The sequence below is a fragment of the Sapajus apella genome, unplaced genomic scaffold, assembly GCF_009761245.1.
Source record: "Sapajus apella isolate SASKATOON/1434 unplaced genomic scaffold, GSC_monkey_1.0 scaffold15, whole genome shotgun sequence".
Taxonomy (NCBI): Eukaryota; Metazoa; Chordata; class Mammalia; order Primates; family Cebidae; genus Sapajus; species Sapajus apella.
Window position 1 is genome coordinate 31,746,943 of NW_022436955.1, and position 19,256 is coordinate 31,766,198.

At 63.3% G+C, this 19,256-nt stretch overlaps 1 protein-coding gene across 1 annotated transcript in view; it reads left to right on the forward strand.

Annotated features, from left to right (window-relative positions):
* The window catches only part of ZFPM1 (zinc finger protein, FOG family member 1), a 78,353-nt gene that overhangs the window by 16,809 nt on the left and 42,288 nt on the right, over window positions 1–19,256 (forward strand). Inside the window, exons 2-3 of the mRNA XM_032284661.1 lie at window positions 15,275–15,379; window positions 18,269–18,391. Coding sequence (XP_032140552.1) covers window positions 15,275–15,379; window positions 18,269–18,391 — 228 coding nt within the window. The remainder of the gene's footprint in view (window positions 1–15,274; window positions 15,380–18,268; window positions 18,392–19,256) is intronic.

Below are 19,256 nucleotides of genomic sequence, written 5' to 3' on the forward strand. Positions count from 1 at the left end.
GGCAACAGAGTGAGACTGTCTCAAAAAAAAAAAAAACAAAAAGGAAACTGAGAAAAAGCCAGGGCCTCCAGAGCCAGCGTCATCGTGGCCAAAGGCCGCTCCAGTGTGGGGGCAGTGGGGGCATCGCCTGTGGAAAGCCAGGGTCCTTGTCCCTGTGGCCGGGCTGTGACTCACTCCTCCGGGGCCCTTGCCGTCAGGGCCACCGTTTGTTCTGTGTGTCCTTCCTGGGGATGGGGCTGCTGGATGGGCTGGAACCGGCGGCCTCTGGATGCCCATGGGTGTCCCCTGTAGTCTCCAAACCTGTACTGAGTGCCTGCTGTGTGCTGGGCATGGGCCAGGGAGCCCAGGTGACCTCACGGAGCCCCAGCCTGATGGGGGAGAGTGAACAGACGGAGGACCTGACTCCCTGATCCTGGGGTCTGACCTACTCTGTGGCAGAACCGCTGGGGAGGCCGTTGTCAGCGGACTGTTTGTGTGACAGGCTGGGTGGTGACACTGAGAGACAGGTGAGGACGCAGCATGGGAAAACACGTCCTCTCCCAACACACAGTGGGAGCTCTCAGCAAGGAATGAGGTCGTCTAGGCTGGGGTGGGAGAGGCAGCATGACACACTGACCCAGGGCGCAGTTCCGATGCCCACACCTCACCCGTCGTGGTCCAGCCTCCAGGACAGGCATTCCCTTCCTCATGTGACCTTGCCAGCCACATAGTGGGCTGCCCAGAGACCACCTTCTAAAGGAGCGAGGGGGCCCAGGAGAAGGAAAGCCCAGCTCCCCTGCGTCCATCGTGGACCATGCTCTTCCTCTCCACTTACTCTGCCCTGGCCGCGATGGGTGCTCCTAATCCAGACAGGGACAGGACTCCCTGAGCTCCCAGCCAGCTCACCCTGCAGGGCTGGAGCCGTGTGTGACCTCCACCCTTACAAAGGCTAGCAGCCAGTGGGTCCAGCCCAGGCTGCAGCATCTAGGCTCTGAGATGACCGTGGCAGAGGCAGCTCCTGCACACAGTGTGGGGGTCAGGGCCCCAAGAGGACCGTGGCTGCAGTGGCTCTCACGCATGGTGTGGGGTCAGGGCCCCGAGATGACTGTGGCCATGGCAACTCCGTGCACAGTGTGGGTGGGGGCAGGGCCCCGAGATGACAGGGGCCACGGCAGCTCCCATGCACAGTGTAGGGGTCAGGGCTGCCGGCTCTGAAGCCATGTGGCCTGGGCATGAGTCCCTGCCTGCCACTTACAGGGTCCCCTTGGACCTACCACAGACACTTGAGGCTGTGGCTGAGACAGGCTCGGTCTCCATATCTATAAAACGGGGGTGAGGCTTCTGGGGGCTGGGAGGGCCCTTAGGCTCTGGGGATGGCACTTCCCAGGGTTCTGGGGCTCAGCCTGGCTCTGCACCACATTTCCAGCAGGTTATTCCTGAGGGGATGTGCAGGTCCACAAGAGCCTTGGGTGGGCTGGGGCAGGAGTCGTGTGGGCTGCAGGGAGTGGAGCCAGAAGCCTGGGCCTCCCTGGTGAGATCCCGGCAGAGACCGCTCTCTAGATAGGCCACCTCATCTGGGCTCCTGCCACGCATGGCCACCGGCAACCCCCACCCCATTTGCGGACCCACAGCTCAGGGAGGGAGGGGCAGGGCTGGACCCCAGTAAGACCCGAGGTACAGTGTTGGGCAGGGCAGGTGCCCTCGGGGCACAGACAGGGATGTGCTGGGGTCTGTGCTTTGGTCCCGGGAGGAAAGGAAGAGGCACACAAGAGCGCCTGCTGCACGCCCCACAGACGGAGAGAGTGGCACCTCCTGCTTGTTAATTTGATTTGTTTGTTCTGTTTTTTTGAGAGAGAGTCTCACTCTCTTGCCCACGCTGGAGTGCAGTGACACAGTCTTGGCTCACTGCAACCTCTGCCTCCTGGGTTCAAGCGATTCTCCTGCCTCTGCCTCCCAAGTAGCTGGGACTACAGGTGTGCACCACCACGCCCAGCTAATTTTTGTGTTTTTAGTAGAGACAGGGTTTCACCATGTTGGCCAGGGTGGTCTCGAACTCCTGACCTCGTGATCTGCCTGGCTCGGCCTCCCAAAGTGCTGGGATTACAGACATGAGCCACCACACCCAGCCTGACTTTTCTATTTTTTTTATTGTGGTAAAACATACTCATATTTCCCATATCAACCCTTTCCAGCATACAGCTCCAAGATACAAGTACCTTCAGTGCTGGGAGCCCGCAGCCGTGGGTCCCAGAGCTCCACGCCCCCCCAGCACGGGCTCTGCCTGATCGTGGCTCCCGCCCTCACCCCAGCCCCACTCGGCGTCCGAGGCTCTGGCTCTGCGGGCTGGAGGTTCATGTGTTAGCTCCTGGTTTCAGGCAGGGAAGCAGGCCCAGGGCAGGTCTGCGACACGGAGCTCAGAGCCCTAGTGCCCCTCAAGCTTCCAGGACGCCGCAGCCCTGGGCCCCACCGGAACTGGGGGCCAACTGGGCAGGAGGTCTGGGCACAGGCCCTACAGCTCGGTCGTCCCCGTGGGACCCGGAAGCCCCGGTCTCTGCAGCTGTGTGGTGGGAGCGGTCCGTTTGCTGCCTGGGACCCTGGAAGGAGGAAAGGCTGAAAGGAGCCAGACGCGTGACTTCCTCCTTTCTGAACAGCATTCGAGGGTCTGGACACCAGGGTCCCCTGGGTCTGGGATGAATCCCTGGGACGGCCCACCTGGAAGAGGTGGCAGGAACCACCTACCCTCGGGCTGTGGTTGGATTCTGTGAATGAAAGCCTGGAATCTCCTGGGCTCGTGGGCTCACCCGCCGCCCCTCTGGCCTCAGCCCAGCTGTACAGAGGTTGATGAGGGCCCCTCTCACAGCGGCCTGGAGGGCAGGGGGCAGGCGCACCCACAGGCCTGGTCTCGAGGGCCCCAGGGCAGGAGGAGGGTCGGCCGCTAGGGAGGGCCATGACATCCAACCGTCCTGGGGTCTGGGCGCCACCCTACCTCTCTCCTGGCAGGGCCCATCCTGCTGAAACTGGGCCCCCTTCCAGGGAGCCAGCAGCCTCCACCCATCTGACTCAGGCTTACTGCAACGGCTCCGGGAGCCGTGGCCCCCACCCCATCTGTCAGCCCTTATCGTCCATCTGGGGAGGGGGTTGCCCCCAGCCCCAATGCTCAGGCCCTGCTATGACCTCTCCTCCTGGGACTCTGGCAGGCCTGCAGCCCCATGCATGGCTTAGCCAGCCTGCCACACATACGGCCTGACCCCATGCTCACCCTCCCCCTGTGGTCCCCCCCCCCCTTTCCCCCCCCGGCCTCCCCCCCCCCCCCCCCGCCATCCCATCCCTGGGCTCTTCCCCAAGAGGTTTAGTAATCGGTTCTCCAGAGTGAAACAATCTCATGTAATCTATCAGTGGCTATCAGCCCCATCGGAGGGCCGGGAGTGGCCGGGCCCAGAGATGGCGCCAACCTTCAGCGTCGATAAAGTTTCCGAGTTCAGCGGTGATGAATGTTGAGTAAGCGCAGGCCGAGCCGATAGGATGTGGACTTGGCAGGCCGAGGCTCCGGCTGAAACCAATCTCTCCCCTATCAGCCGGGCAGGGCTTTCTCAGGGCCCGGCTCTTTCTTCCCTCCTCCTCTGCCTCCCTTTCTCTCTGCCTTGCCCCGCCCGGGCCCCTGCCCCTGGGGACACAGGTGAGGGACCAGCCCACTGGCCCTAGCCCCAGAGAAGAGGCAGGCTCAGGGCAGGGGGAGGATCCCAGGGAGCTCAAAGAGGTGGCCAGAAGCTGGGGGGCCTGCCTGGAGGTGGTGGCAGATACAGCAGCTGCCAGGCCAGGGTTCCCTCAACATCCCAGTGACCCTAACACAGCCTGACAGATTTTGGAATTCTACTCAGTGTCTGATGGTGGCTTCCCACGGCGTCCCGAATAAAACCCCAGCTTCCTCCAAAGCCTCCAGGCCCTGCCTCCCCACCGTTCCTGGGCCATGTGGGGCCCCTTCCACTTCGAGGTGGGGAGCCCTGCCTTCACGCCCTCTGCCCTGGGCTCTTCTCAGTCACAGTAAAGGTCACCCCTGAGAAGCGCTGGTGACCAGCCCATGTGAAGCCAGGCCCCCACGCCAACCCACTCTTCTCTGTCCTGAACACCGTCCGACTCTCCGTGGCCCCCACGCCAGCCGCTCTTCTCCGTCCTGAACACCGTCCGAGCCTCCGTGGCCCCCGTGCCAGCCCGCTCTCCTCCGTCCTGAACACCGTCCGAGCCTCCGTGGCCCCCGTGCCAGCCCGCTCTCCTCCGTCCTGAACACCGTCCGAGCCTCCGTGGCCCCCACGCCAGCGCTCTTCTCCATCCTGAACACCGTCCGAGCGCTCTCCATCCTTCCACACTCCGGACGTTCGTTCGCTCGGGGCCTGGGCCCACTTGCCTGCTCGTACCGCGCCTGCCGCAGAACCCCCAGAGCTGTTGGGAACCGGCACCTGGGGCCCCTGTGCCTCCTGCAGAGCCTCCCATCCGCTGTTCACAGCAGCTCTGCAGGATGGATGGGTGCATACCCACTGGCCAGATGGGTAAACCAGGACTTGGGCAGGCCACTACACCCAGAGCCAGGCAACACCTAGATTCCACTTGGCTCTGAATGGCAGCTGGCCTGAGGCCCCTGCTGGGACCAGGCAGGGACTGGACTGGCTGCTCTCTGCCTCAGTTTCCCTACAGGCCTGTGCTTCATCCTGGCAGAGCTTCATAAACTGTGAAGGGCTGTGCACTCGTGTCAATGAGGATCTGTCAGAGGGAGCCACGGCTCCGGGAAGAGACTTCCAGGTGCCAGCCCTGCACCACAGCAGACGAGGCAGGTGGACGCTCCCCTGGGGTGTCAAGGGTGCTCTGGCTTCAGCCATGCAGGGGGCACCCAGCAGCGCCCAGGCCTTGGGGAGCCGTCAGAGGGGAGGATGGGCAGCCGCACAGGGACCACGGCGAGGGCAGGAGTGCACGCGATGGGAGGGAAGACGTGGGACCGGGGAGGGCCTCACTGAGCCGTGATCCGCCTGTGACATGGAGCCCGGAGGGGGAACTGAGGCCAGCAAGGGGAGAGACCAGACCTCCCGGGTCTGGGAGCCGCACAGACCTGGATTCCAGTCCCACCCAAGGAACCCTGCGCATGGGCAGGGCCCGGTGGGGGCGCAGCCGAGAGAAAGGGAGGTGGAAGAGGAGGGGATGAGAGCTGGGGTCTGAGAAAGCCCAGGTCCCCTCTCCTGGCTGTGAACAGAGGCAGAGGGTCGGGGCCGTGAGGACCCCACAGACCCGCCGGATACAGGGAGGGCTCGGGAAAAGGGCCCAGGCAGGCTGCTGGGTCAGCTATCCGTGTGACCACCTAAGGCTCGCTGGCCGCTGCCCGCCACTCTTACCTCCTCTGCCCAGCGAGGTGCCGAGCCCACAGGGGCCCCAGCACTGCCTACTGCCTGAGACGCACGCATGCTGGGGTGCCTGGACCCACCCTCAGCGGCTGCTCAGCCTGGACACGGTACAGCGAGAGGCCGGACATGGCCGAGGGCCTGGGGCAGTTAAGCCCACCAGGTCCACCCCTCGGTTACTGGGTTGGCCACAGGAGGACGTGGTGGGGCTGAGGGGTGTGGGTGCAGGACCCCCTCCTGGTGCTGGCGCCCCCTGTCCCTGAGTCTCATCCCTCTCCTCATGGCACCCTCACAGCCACCCAGGCCTCAGACCCCACAGGGGCAGGCAGCCAGGCACCTTCGGCCAGCCAGGTGGGACTCAGCACACCCGCCCTAGGGTGAGCAGGCTGAGACCCGAAGGCTCTTCCCTAGAACCAACCAAGGCCCCATCTCTGCACAGCCTCCCTGCTGGGGGAGCCCAGGTTGACCTAGCCACATCCCTGCCAAGCCAGGCACACCCCACCGGCCTGTTTCCAGCCCCTGACCCTTCCTGTGCCTGTCGGCATTTGCTGAGTACCTACTGTGTGCCAAGCACCATTCTAGATACTGGGGTGCAGCCATGAACAGAGGTGAAGGGAGGGAGGGAGGGCCAGCAAGTGGTGGGGCGGCCAGCGTGGGAGCTGGGGAGGGAGGGCGGGGAGAGGATCAGGCGGTGCCTGCTAGAGTCCGTGGCAGAGGGGCAGCCAGGGCAGGGCCGATTTCAGAAACCAGGCGGGAGCTGCGTAGGGGGTTGGCTTTTGCTCTGAGAGCCCTGGTGAGCCATGGGAGGTGTTTGAGCAGAGAAGGTAAGGCGTTGGGGGCTGCTTAGTGGACATGACTGCAAGGCCAAGTGTGGAGGGAGACAGGGCGACCGTCGCTCACACAGCAGGTGCCTCGTGGGATCCAGGCTGCTGGCACCAAGGGAGGGAGCTGGACTCTACTGGAACATACGACGGAGACCAACCTGGGCCAGGGGCTTTTCTCAGAGGAGCAGAGTAAGGCAGGGCGCTTGAGGGCCTGAGATGGTCAAGCTAAGCTGGTGGCCTGCAGGGCTCCCCACTCCTGGCCCGGGACCGATTTTGGCTGCAAGATCCCAGGCCCCGGAGGGCAGCGCTTACGCTAAACACACAGCATGATAGGGATGGAGAGAAGTGTTGGACATGAGCACACCCATGCTCTGGGGCCCTTCTCCACACCATCTGCTGAAGGGAGACCTTCCCCACAGCCCCAACAGGAGCTCCGGCTCCCCCTGCCCAGCTTCCCTGTCTTCTGTGCCTTCTGTGAGGAAGTCAGAAAATGGACATAGAGGGAACCACGTGAGAGGAGAGGAGGAAGGAGAGAAGCTGTTCACATGAGCGCTGGGGAGGGAGAGCGGCCGTTCACATGAGCGCTGGGGAGGGAGAGCGGCCGTTCACATGAGCGCTGGGGAGGGAGAGCGGAGGAGGCGTATGGGCCGGGCGTGGGGTCAGCAGAGAAGGACACGGGAAGGAGGTTGACGTGAGAGATTTTCAGTGACTCCTTTAGTACCCTCGAAACAAGCATTGATTTGGGTCACTGCAGTGTGTGTCTGTGCATGAGACTGGACCACGTGGGGCCCGAGATTTTATTTGAGTTGCATGTTACCACCCATCCATTTTCCAGCGAACTTTTCTGCCTTTAAAAGACAAACAGGGCTGGGTGCCGTGGCTCGCGCCGGTACTCCCAACACTGTGGGAGGCTGAGGCAGAAGGATTGCTTCAGCCCAGGAAAAAGAAAGATTAGCGCAGCATGGTGGCTGCACCCGTGGTCCCAGCTACTCGGGAGGCTGAGACAGGAGAATCGCTCAAGTGTAGGCGATTGAGGGTGCCACTCACTGTGATTGCACAGCTGCTCTCCAGCCAGGGCAACAAAGCAAGACCCCGCCTCAAAACAGAAAAGGAAAAAGAGGGTGCTTCCGAGGATGCAGTGGATCGTATGTGAATTCCATCTCAGTTGAATATTTGTAAGGCTCTTGCTGGGAGACTGTGAGTCAGGGCTCGGGGCCCCTGCTCAGGGCTGCTGTGAGTGTCTGAGGCTCTCGCCTAAGTTACTGTCACAGTGGTCAGGTCACTGTGGTGGCAGCAGCCACCTCCTTAAGCCTGGCCTACTGGGGACACTGGCATTCAGCAGCACCTCCTGACGAATGGCCGGGAGGACATGTTGGGCTCTGAGGCCACTTCAATGGCCTTGGCCCTCCAGGAGCTCACGACCTGAGGCCGCCCTCGGTGGAGAGAGCAGGGACAACAGACCGGGGGGCCGATGGGTCTGGGACTCAGAAGAGGAGCAGGCTCCCCGTCGCAGGGGGTATGCCAGCTCTGTCCGTCTGCCTCTTGGTGGAGCCGCTCAACCCCCAGGTCTCCCCTGCCCTGGGCCTGCTGGCACAGTTGAGGGGCAGGACCCATGCAGGAGGGTATCCAGGCCCAGAAGGCACAGCCCAAGTGGGGGGCTCAGGCCACGTCCTCAGCCTGCCACGACCCTCTGGGACCCTGGAGGTTCAGCCGTGCTCCTGCTGCTGGTCAGGGCGCTGCTCTGGTAAGCCGCAGTCTCACGGACATTGGTTATTGCGGTCGCCCTGGCTGACAGTGAGTGCTGACCCGAACTGATGGAGCTGCTGGCGGGCCGGGCTGGGTCTCTCTGCAGCCGCCGAGCGCCTCTCTATCCGCGTCTGTGTCTACGCAGCTGTCCCTGTGTTCTTTATTTAGCACCTCGCACGGGCATCCATAGAAGGGGCGCTGTCGGGGTTGCCCGTCCTGGCTTCCGCAGGGCTCACCGAGCTGCGGGGCTGGGCCCACGGGGGCACACGTGGCCCCTCCCACTCCCAGTCCAGCCAGAGAATCAGTGTGACCTGGCTCCGTCTGAGCTCAGGCCCTGGAGGGGAGGCCTGGACCGTGGGAGACGGACGTAGACCCAGGGAAAAACCTCCGTCAGAGGGATGAGGAGGCCTCAGCTGCACGGAGGGGTGAAGGTTCACACGCAGGGGGCAGGGAGTACTGAGGCCTCAGGGCAGGGGCGGCAGGGGAAGGAGTTGGGGGCCCCCCTGAGGACCTGTGGGTTTAAGCAAGTAAATGCTGCCTGCAGGAAACAAGTGGGGACTTGCTGAGGGGCCTGGACCCCATGTGGCAGCGGCAGCTCTGGGCCACATCGGGGTGATGGGTGGACGTGAAGAGGCGTCCACCAGGAGAGCCAGGCTCCAGGAACGTGGTACTGAGCCTGGGCTCCCGGTAGGTGGGGAGACACGGAAGGCGCCGTCCACTCCAGGCTCTCCCAGGCTCTGCCCCCCACTCCCTCGGCTGCCCGGTGCCTGGAAGTCAGCCTGGCTGCTCAACAGATGGTGCGTGGAATACCATGCTTGGTCCTGAGGGAGTGGGCGGTGAGTCCTGAGTCCAGCTGCGTGGCCAGGGTCCCCATGCAGGTGGTGCTGGGCTGGCGTTGCCAGCAGACCCCACTTGGACGGTGGGGCTGGGCTGCTGCTACTGCTGCTCTCTGCGCCTCAGTTTCCCTGCTTGGTGAGATTCACTGGATAAGAGACACTCCTAACTGGGCCAGGGGGCTTGCGGAGCATCAGCTGTTCACCAGGGACCGGAGAAGGGGCCGCTTGGTCAAGAGGTTGAGCCGTAGACTCAACCCGGGTCAGCTTGGGGGACCCAGGCCCTCTGCAATGGCTCACCACAGCCCCAGACCCGGGCTGGGCCCCAGTCACCCTGTGCTCCCACAGCGTGGCCTCCACAGGGCAAGCAGGATTGTCCCCATCCCCTCTCTGTCCCCACCGTGGCCTGAGCTGCTCGATGCTCAGCGGTGGGAAAGCCTGAATCTGTTGCTATTTTCTCTGTTATCGGGGCCTTATCTGGCCGCTGTGTGCCACCCAGAGGCCAGGGTCCCTCTCCTGGCAATACTGTGACCTCCCCCACCTGCCGCCCAGGGCCAGCTAGACCAGGAGGCCAGCCCAGGGGTCCTTCTCTTCTACCTCTCCAGCCCCAGCACTCTCCCATCTCCCTGTCCTGTCCTCTGCTCTGACCTGTATCCCTCGACACTGCCCTCCCGTCCCTCCCCCACCACGCTGCCCCTGCAGCACTTCCTCCCCCAGCCCTGTCTTCACCCACTCACACCCCCAAAGGGGGAGGATGGAGAACCTCTCTGCGGAGTGTGAAACAGTGGCAGCAGCTACGGTGACAACCTCACATCTTCGTCCAGTGCCGGCTGCCAACACCTGGCTGAGTCCCAACGCCAGCCTTTGGTAATTCACTGTTTCATCCCCTGAAACCGGGCTCAGGGAGCAGCTGCCTGCCCCATCCCAACCTCCCTCCTGCTGTTCCTTCCTCCTGGAGCGCTTTTCCCTGGACCCAGTGCTGGGAGCCTCCTCCTCTCCCCATCCGGATCGCCACTCACTTGCTACTTCCTCCAGGAAGCCTTCCTGGATGGCACCTCTGACTCTTTCCTGTGGTGGCCACACTGGTGCCTTCTATTTTTTTGGGGGGTGGGGCTGGTCACTGCAGGGTTTCCGGCACCTCAAGAGGGTGGAGGTTGCCAAGGGCTCAGGAAGGGGAGAGGAGCCAGCAAAAGCCAAGGAGGAAGTGAGTGTGTGAGTGGACGGGCGAGTGAGGGAGCACATGAATGAGCAAAGGAGAGAGCCGTGGCACTGGTAGCGGAGGGGCAGTGTGGCCACCAGTGGCCGCCCGCCCCACCAGCTGCTCACATGGGGCCTGGGCAGGCACCTGCATCTCCACTTCCTCCCCTCTAGACTGAGAATGAGAGGCCCCAGAGAGGCCGGCAAAAGCACCTATGTTGCCTACAGGCACCCACTGGGGACTCAGGCTGGTCTCAAACCCTGAGCCAGGGTGGGGTGCTTCCCAGGCTGGGGCCCTGGGTTGTCAGGAGCCTTGCCCAAGGCACAGAGCCAGGGGCCGCTCCTCATCCACAGCGCCCCACCTGGCAGGGCCACCCTGGCCCTGGGGCCCACCGTCTGGGGGATTTCGCCCCCTCCTCAGTGACCAGCTCTGGCTTTTCTACAAGGCAGTCATTCAAAGGAGCCCCCCAGCACGTCGCCATCCAAGCCGGGAGGTGCCACCATAATCGTCAGTGCGGGGACTTGGAAGGGAGCTGGGATGATCCCGCTGCACAGAGCCAGCGCCGTAATTCAGTTTTAAAGCATGAAAAAAGGGAGTTGATGAAATTCCGCTATCAGCGCTGAGCCAATATGCAAAATATCTCGCCCCCAATCAAATAGCTATTATGTTTTCATTTCCATTTCGGCGTCCGGCTTAATGAGCAGGAGACGGATGGGCGCGCGGGTGTCTGCTGGCTGTGATAACTGAGTGGCTCCGGGTACCGCAGGGGCCGAGCTTAGTGCTGTCCTGGCCGCCAGTGACCACCACCGTGGCCCGTGGACACGGCCAGGCAGGTGCGGCCTTGGCCACTGACCTCTGCTGGGCCAGGCAGCGGGGCTGGCATCACCCTCCCTGCAGGCAGTCCTGGGGCGAGGGAGGCGTGGAGGCCATGTCTGGCTCGGGGAAGGGCCACGTGCTGGGTGCAGGCCCGAGGTTCCTGTGCTGCCGCCCCCACCACTGCCTCCTCCCTGGGCCACGGTCAGCGGAGCTAATGAGTTGGCCTTGCTGGGCCTTGGTTCGCTCACCCGTGAAGTGGGCGGGACTCGGCTTCCCGCTGTGGTGTTGGGATGTGGTTGGTAAGTGGAATTCCTGTGACGGCTGCGTCCAGGGTCCTGCTCACCCCCTCCACGCCACCCTGCCACCGTCATCACCACGTCCCCGCACTGTCCTCTACCCCTCCTCCGAGCGCCCTGTCCCCACGCACTTTCCTGGCCACCCCTACTGCTGAGGTCTGAGTGAGCCCCACGTTCCCCATCCTAAATGAAATTGGAAGATGACCTTACTGGGCTATGTGGGTGCGGGCGGTTCAGGGAGGGAGTTTGTGAGACACTGGACATGGCCCGTCCAGCCTTAACCATGCACACCCTCCCCCATTTCCCAGGACCTGTGCTGGCGACAGCTCATGTTCACTGAGCAGCTGGCCTGTGTGGGGCTCCGAGGACGCGGGCAGCTACACGTTTCATCTCCTGAGGTGGGAGCTGCTGTGGCTTAAATCTGTAGTCCAGGACACTAAGCACAGAGAAGTGCAGCGGCTTGCTCGAGGTCACACAGCAAGGACACAGCAGCTGTCAGCCTGCCTGGCCATGGGTCGGCCTGCTCCAGCTGTTGGCATCACTAGGCAGAGAGAGGGTCCCCAGAGATTCTTGGGGGGTCTTTGCCAGCCCCGGGCATGGGGGGAAGCAGCAGAGAGCAGCCATGGCTCACAGATGGCCCCAGCCAGCAGGGGTCCAAGTGCTCTGTCGCCCACCTGAACAGGCCCCAGGGACAAGGGACTGGTGCCGACTCAGGGGCTCGCAGGGACCAGGCGGCTGCTCTCCGGCGCCCAGGTGGGCCTGGGGCAGCGTCTGCCTCGACACGTCCTATCTGTGAGCCGAGAGCTATTTGCCAGTTGACGATTGTCCCGCATTATCAGTGCCGTTTTAATTGTGCCGGAACTGAAATTAGCCTGGCAGCCTCCTCCACGCTCATCATCACGCCTTTGTGTGGAGCAGGAGCCTTTGTTCTCCTGTAAATGGGAGAAGCTGTCACCAGCCCAGGGCCTCCCTGGGTGTCTGAGACCCACCTGGGTGGGGCATGCTGGGGCTCCATCCCTGTCCCAGTGCTCTGGTCCCCAAAGTCCCTGAAAGCAGGTGGCCTCGAGCCCATTTGCCAGACCTGGCGACTGAGGCCCTGAGGCCCTACCGCTGCTCAGCAGGAGGGACCACAGCTCCTGGGCAGCCCCTCCCAGCTCCACGCCAGCCACAGGCCTCTCAAAAGGGGTGGAGCCGGGCTGCATAAGCTCAGTGTCCTGCTCGGCCAGCTCCTCCTGACCTTGTGGGTGGCACTACCCGCTCATGGCCGAGCCCAGAGGCAGGGGGAGGAGGCTGCCGCGGCCGCTTCTCTGCCCTGGTGTATGCTGAGGGAGGGCACTCGGGTCGGGCCTTTTGTCCCAGGGGCACGAGGTGGGCTGGTCGGGGGTGTGCCCAACCCGCCCTGGAGCCTGCCCGTGTGGGTGCTTTGATGGGAGGCTGCCGGCCCTTCCCTGGGGCTGGCTCCTGTGTGGTCTGAGCCCAGCCTCCTCCTGTAATTACAGCTCTGAGGTGCTCTGAGGAGGCCGGGACTCGTGGGTCCCAGCGGGAACCCCGGAGGCTGCACCCTGGAAAGGTCCAGGTGTGCCTCCTGTCAGGAGCCCTGGTAGCTCTCCAGCGGCCCCAGCATGAGGGCCCACTCCTCCCTGTGGCCTCTGAGGTCAGCAGGGCCCGGCCCCTGCCTGCGCTCAGCCTTGACCACCAGCACTCCCTGGCCCCCAACCTCCTCTTCCTCTGACACCTCCGTCCCCACCCGGATCTTTGAACACGCAGCCCCCTCTGCCATAGCTGTGTTCTCGGGGGCTGGTCTCGCACCAGCCACGCTGTCCCTCCAGTCTGCTGGTGCCAGCCCCTCCGCGTGTTTCTGTCTTTGTCCCTTACTGCACTTCTATCACTTGGCGTTGTTTTCGGCTGGGGCCCATGGATTGTTGTCTGACTGTCCGCACACCGGCGTGGACGTCCCAGGCAGTGTTCAGCCATCCGGCACACCCCTGCACCCTGGAACCGAACCTGGCCCTCGGGTGTCCGCAGAAGGCAGAAATAGACGTCTGCCCCTCCAGGAGCAGTTTGGTTTGGTGGCATCAGCCAGCCACAGCCTGCTGATGATCAGAGAGGGGGCCGGAGTCCAGACACACAGAAAATGCACCTTCCCGCCTCCCTCCTGCGTGGACTGGCTGGGGCAGTCTCGGACATCAGCCTGAAACTCAGTCACAGCAGTTCTCATTCTGTCGCATCTTTGGGGGTCTCTGACGCGAGGCAGCCTCTGCGCCCGGAGTCGGATGCTGGCAGGTGGCATGTTTGTTACTGGCTGGGCAGGTGTTTTGGGCATCAGTGGGCTCCGCCTCCGACCTGCCCATCTCCCCGCCATCTTCTGCCTTTCCCTGGAGAAACCTAGCAAAGCAGAGAGCGTGAGGGGACTTGGAAGCGGGCAGCGGGGAACTGCAGGAAGCCCTTGAGGCTGGCGCATGTGCATGCCTCTGTGTGTTCTTCTGGGGAGGAGGCACTGGGCTTCATCAGATTCCCAGAGGGGCCACGAGACAGGAAAAACCAGGGAGCGCCAGGACAGAGGCACAGTCGCCGGCCAGTTCCCTGTCTGTGGCTGGCTTGCCTCCAGGGAGGGGAGCTCAGCCCTCAGGAGGCAGGAGGCAAGGCTCAGGCCTCCCCTCTGGCGTCTTCCGTTCTGACTCCCCTCCGCCAAGAAGCCTGCTCTGCCCCATCAGCTCCTCTGACACGTGAACTTGCAGACACTGACACGGTTCCCGGACTTTTCTTGTTCGTGTTCTGCTGTGACATCAGGGCTCAGCGGCTGTGGGACCCACGGTCAGGGCTCAGGATGGCCACGGCCCCTCCCACTCCTGAGTGGGTCTGGAGGCTCTGCCCCACCACGCCTCACACAGGACAGTACAGGGCTGGGCAGGTCAGGCCTTGTGGAGGATGGGTATGGAGGGGGCAGTCCCAGCACGCAGGCTGAGGCAGGGCCAGGGGCCGGGGGAGCAGTCAGGCTGGCTGCGGATGGTGTCCTGCGTTCACACAGTGGACACCATCACCCATCGCAGCCCTGCGGGACGTCAGCATGCGCTCCTGCCCTCGGCTGCTGCACAGCTACTGTGGGGTCCGGGGCAGCCACCCCTGCGCTTGGGCCTAGTGGCCTTGTCTCCGTCTGCCTTGTCACCTGTACGTGGGCTCCTGGAGCCCCCACCCCCATGCGTGAGTCTCTGAGGGTCCCAACCCCTAAGGCACTTCCACCCCAGATGCTGCAGACACCTGTGCTCTGCTCGGTGAATTGTTCACTTCACAAGTCTACGGGCCCCTCCTTTGTTCGGGGCCTGTGCTGGGAGAAGGCGTCACCCCCAGGGAGCTCCCAGACCACAGGAATGACTGTGAGGGGACCGGGCCCCGGGGCTGGGCATTGGCAGTGATGCCAGGCAGAGGCCGTGGCGATGGCAACCCTCATGCTGGCCTGCGGGACAGGGAGGGACCCATCGCTGCTCCACGGTCGCCAGAGCCGGTGGGGGCCTGTCTCATGGTGCTGGGGGGAGGAAGTGGGAGAGAGACAGGGGTGCGACTCTTCTTTGTCAAGAGTGGAATACGTGGGCACAGTGGAGGGTGGGGTCCGGGCAGGGAAGGGAGGGTGGGGCGACCCTGCGGCTTTGGAATTGTTGGAGGGGATGGGGGTTCATCTAGGTTCATCAGGTCTTTTGTTGTGAGACATAGGTCTCACTCTGTCACCCAGGCTGGAGTGAGTGGGGCAATCGCAACTCCCCATAACCTCCAACCCCCAGGCTACGGGGACCCTCCAGACTCAAGTGATCCTCCCACCTCAGCCCTCCTAGTGGCTGGGGCTACAGGCATGTGCCACCACATCCAGCTAATTTTTGTATTTTATAGAGACAGGGTCTTGCCATGTTGCCCAGGCTGGTCTCCAACTCCTGGACTCCAGCCATCCTCCTACCTCGGCCTCCCAAAGTGCTGGGATCACAGGTGTGAGCCACTTTGCCCGAATATCAAGTCCTGAGTACCTAGAGGGACCCCCCCCCCCCAGCTAATGGCGCCTGGCCTCTGAGAGCTCAGAGGGGTGCATACCGTCACCCCTGCCCAGCTGCCAACTCTGCCTGGGCATCTGGGCTGTGGCCATGCCAAGGGGGTCAGGAGGCAGGGACTCTCACCCCAGAGCACCTCCCAACCCCTCTGCCTGTGTCCACAGGTTCCCTTGGAGACATGGAGGCTGGAGAGGAGGTGCCGTTGGCAGGCGCCAGCCACGTGGAGCAGAAGGCCACGGCACCTGAAGCCCCGAGCCCTCCCAGCACAGGTGAGTCCCTCTGGCCTCTCACCACGCCTTCATCTCCACCAGCTGGGGCCTCCGCTGCTTACCTGTACCGTGCACTTAGAGTTCAGTGGTGTCTGAGTGGCGTGAACCAGCTATATCCAGGAGTCCAGGACAGGCATCCTCCAGCCAGGGGCCTGTGGCCTGGGGGGCTGGGTGGGGCTGGGTAGGGCTGGGGGTCGCCAGAGAAGGGAGAGACAAGCACACCTGCCATAGGTACGACCTGAAATCCAGCCCTCGTACAGTTGGACAGACAGAGGCCCATGGTTGGAGGGGAATCCATGCCCTCCCAGCCTCAGTAGACCCTCCATGAAATTGGGACCATGAGGCCCCTCCTTGGGGGTCACGGGGCTTGTTGAGCTGCAGCCCCCACTGGTGACCCACTTGGGCTGGGTGCACAGTGGGTGCTGGGTGCACGGCGGGTGCTGGGTGCACGGCGGGTACTGGGTGCAAGTGGGTGCTGGGTGCATGGTGGGTGCTGGGTGCACGGTGGGTGCTGGGTACAAGTAGGTGCTGCATGCGTGGTGGTTGCTGGGTGCACGGTGGGTACTGGGTGCAAGTGGGTGCTGGGTGCACAGTGGGTGCTGGGTGCACAGTGGTGTCTCCTGCTAAGGCACCACGCCCCATTCACAGACCAGAGAAGTTTCATGACTTGCTAGGGTCACTCAGTGTGAAAGTGCCCTAGTGGGGGTCCCACCCAGGTCTGGTTTTAGCCTGATTTCCTCCACCCTCACTGGGCACCTCCACACTCCCTGGGCCCTCCTGGTGGCCATTTCCTTGGGGCAGGTCATATGCTAAGCCCGGAAGAGGGCCTGCCCTCCAGGGAGAGAGTTACCCTGACCTACGGAGGCCTGCGGGAGCCAGCTGTACCCCAGACACACCAGAGACCCTGGGAGAAGGGACTTCACTGGGACAGAGGTGCCAGGAGAGGTCAGCATGCTCACCCCCATTTTCCAAGATCTCAGAGAGACAGCAGCAGGTCATGGGGTGGGCTCTGCCCCGCTCCCCCGACTCCACTTGGAGCCCCAGGCACCGATCTCACACCCACCCCGTGCCATGAAACCCCCTGCACACAGACTGTGACTTACCCCCACTCCAGCATGGAGGAGATGCGGCCATACCCCGGCCATTTGGGAGGGTGCTGGTGGGTGACATGACTTGGAGTGGAGGAAAGATGGGAGCGGCCAGGGAAGACCTGGGGGAAGGTGACACTGAGCAGGGCCCCCGAGGATATGTGGCACTGCCCCTGATGGCTGGAAGGGTGCCAGGGGTCGGTGACAGCAGGTGCAAAGGCCCTGAAGCCATCAGGGCAGGGGAGGGTTACACAAGGGTCTGCGGCCAAGGGGCTGGGTGGGGATTCCAGGCCAACCATGGTCTCTGGCTTCGGAGGGGGGCTCCTCAATGAGGACCCCTAACCCAGCACTTCCCATTCTAAATGTCAGGGTCCCACAGGCCCAGGAGCCCAGCAGGCCTCATTCCGAAATCTGCACACAGCCAGCCTGCTGGGCCTGGGGCCCTTTTTCTGGCAGCAAGCCCCTAGGGTCACCAGAGCCAGTGGGACTCAACCCCAGGGCTGGGGCTGCCGTCTCTCCTGGCTCACCCAGGAACATTCCTGTCCCAGGACGGCCAGGCCGCCTGCAGGGGTCCAGCCCAGCCTCTGATGAGGCCTGGGACCCACTGGCTGCCACCCTTCCTGTCCTTGCTGCCATCACCGTTGGCACACGTGGCTTGTGGTGCAGCCAGAACCCTCCCTGGCCGGTCCTGGGATGGGCACTTAACCCTCCCACAGCCTCAGCTCCTGCATGTGCAAGCAGGGCACCAGCCCCTCCGTGGCCGTGGGAAGAGAACCCGTGTGGTGCACATGGACTGTGAAGCCCTGGGCTGTCACCGCCGCCAGCCGGCTGGCTGCAGGGAGCCCGGGTGGAGGGGCCACAGCAAAGGGCAGGCAGTGCCGTGCTGGTGGACTTTGACCAAGGCCAGCTTCCGGGGGAGCCAGGCTCCTTATCTGATCTAGGAGCCAGGGCTGCATGGGGGCGGGGGTGGGGCCCGGGAAGGAGCTGGAGAAAACACCCAGGGCTGCACCTGGCACAGGCCGTGGTGATAGCGTGGCGATGGGAGAGATAAAACGGAGCGCAGGAGTGGTGTCTGCCGCTTGGCGGGTCCAGCGAGGCTCCCTCACGGTGGCTGGAGCTCAGATGCCAGCCACTTTGATTTATAGCCAAAAATAATAGGACTTTTATACTGTGTGATTGACTTACTTGATGTTAATCACAGCCCTTATCAAGGGTATTAATAATCTGTGGCCACGTGACGTCACCGGGGGTGGGGGGGCTTTATAGGATCACATCGATCGGGGCTGAGGTGGTTATCAGGCCAGCTGGGAAGGCAAACATGCCCTTTGGGCTGGAATTGGTGCGGGGCCAGGTGGAGGGGCCCCCAGCTGCCAGCAGAGGGGACCGGGAAATTGGTGTGGGGCCGGGTGGAGGGGCCCCCAGCTGCCAGCAGAGGGGACCGGGAAATTGGTGTGGGGCCGGGTGGAGGGGCCCCCAGCTGCCAGCAGAGGGGACCGGGGAGCTGGCAGCCACATATGTGCCTGCTGGGCGGGGCAGGCTGGTGGGCTACCGTGCGTCCTAATTATCAACAGCAGCTGGAATAACAATTATCATTGCTACAATTAATGAGGGATGGGGGTTTTAAAAGACCAAGAGGAAAGCTGGGATGTCGCTCCCACCCCAGTTAGAGCAAGCCAGGAGGGCGGGTGGCTTTGGGTCCCAGCTTCCCCACCCGGCGCCTCAGCGTCCCCCCCAGCCACAGGGAGGGGCAACTCAGTGCCCGGCGCTCAGTAGGGATGTGGCGGTCTTTTCCTCTCTGCAGATGTTAACTCACCCCTACCACCGCCGCCCCCCACATCCCCAGGAGGCCCCGAGGAGCTGGAGGGACAGGAACCAGAACCCAGGCCCAGGGAGGAGGAGCCACGCAGCCCCTGGACCGGGCCAGGTAAGCAGCCCCTGGCAGCGGGGCCACATGGGTTCTGGGGAGGTGTGTAGGTTGCTGGAGACCCACCGGGCCCAGGCCTGTGCCTGGTTCAAAGCTCAGCCAACCTATGCAGCTGGTGTATCGCTGGAGCTGGGCACCCACGCACCAATCCCAGCCTCACGTGGTGCACAAGGAATCGCTGGGGAGTCCCTTGGTCAGAGCCTGGTCTGGGCCACAGAAGAAAAGCTAGCGTGCTGGCTGGGCAGGAGTCCCAGGAGATGGGGAAGGCAGGGAGGTGGGAACGGGAAGCTGCGTCTGAGCTGTGGCGCCCACGGCCTTCCCAGCCAGGCCGGGATTCAGAGTTGTGCTGAGGTGGCCAGGCAGGTGCTCAGGCCTGAAGGGCAGGACGCTACCCCATTCCACTCCAGAGTGGCTGCAGGCCGTGGGGATGGAGTCCGAGCCACATGGCCCGTGGGGCCTGGGCCACAGGTGCATCCCGAGGGTGGACTGGTGGTGCGAGCTGGTCACTCTGCTCTGTGATTTGTAGCTGGAGTTCTGACCCCAGGAGTCCCATGAGCATGCTCTCCTGCGGCCCCTTCGGGAGCTGTGAATCCCCTTGATTTATGAACGCAGGAAACGCCGGCAGTCAGGTTGTTTCTGTCGTTCCTGATAAATGCCGAGGCTCGAGGAACCAGAGTGGCGGCTGGGGTGGCTTCCCAGGGCTGCCCAGCCAAGGCCATTGTGGAAGCTGGTGGATGAGGGAGGAAAGGGGCCCGACAGAGGCAGGATGGGGTGGCAAGGGCCTCCATAGAGGAGGACAGCGTGGGGAGGGCCGGGCAGACAGCCGGGAGCAGGTGGTCGTCGGAGAGCGCCCAAGAGGTCTCAG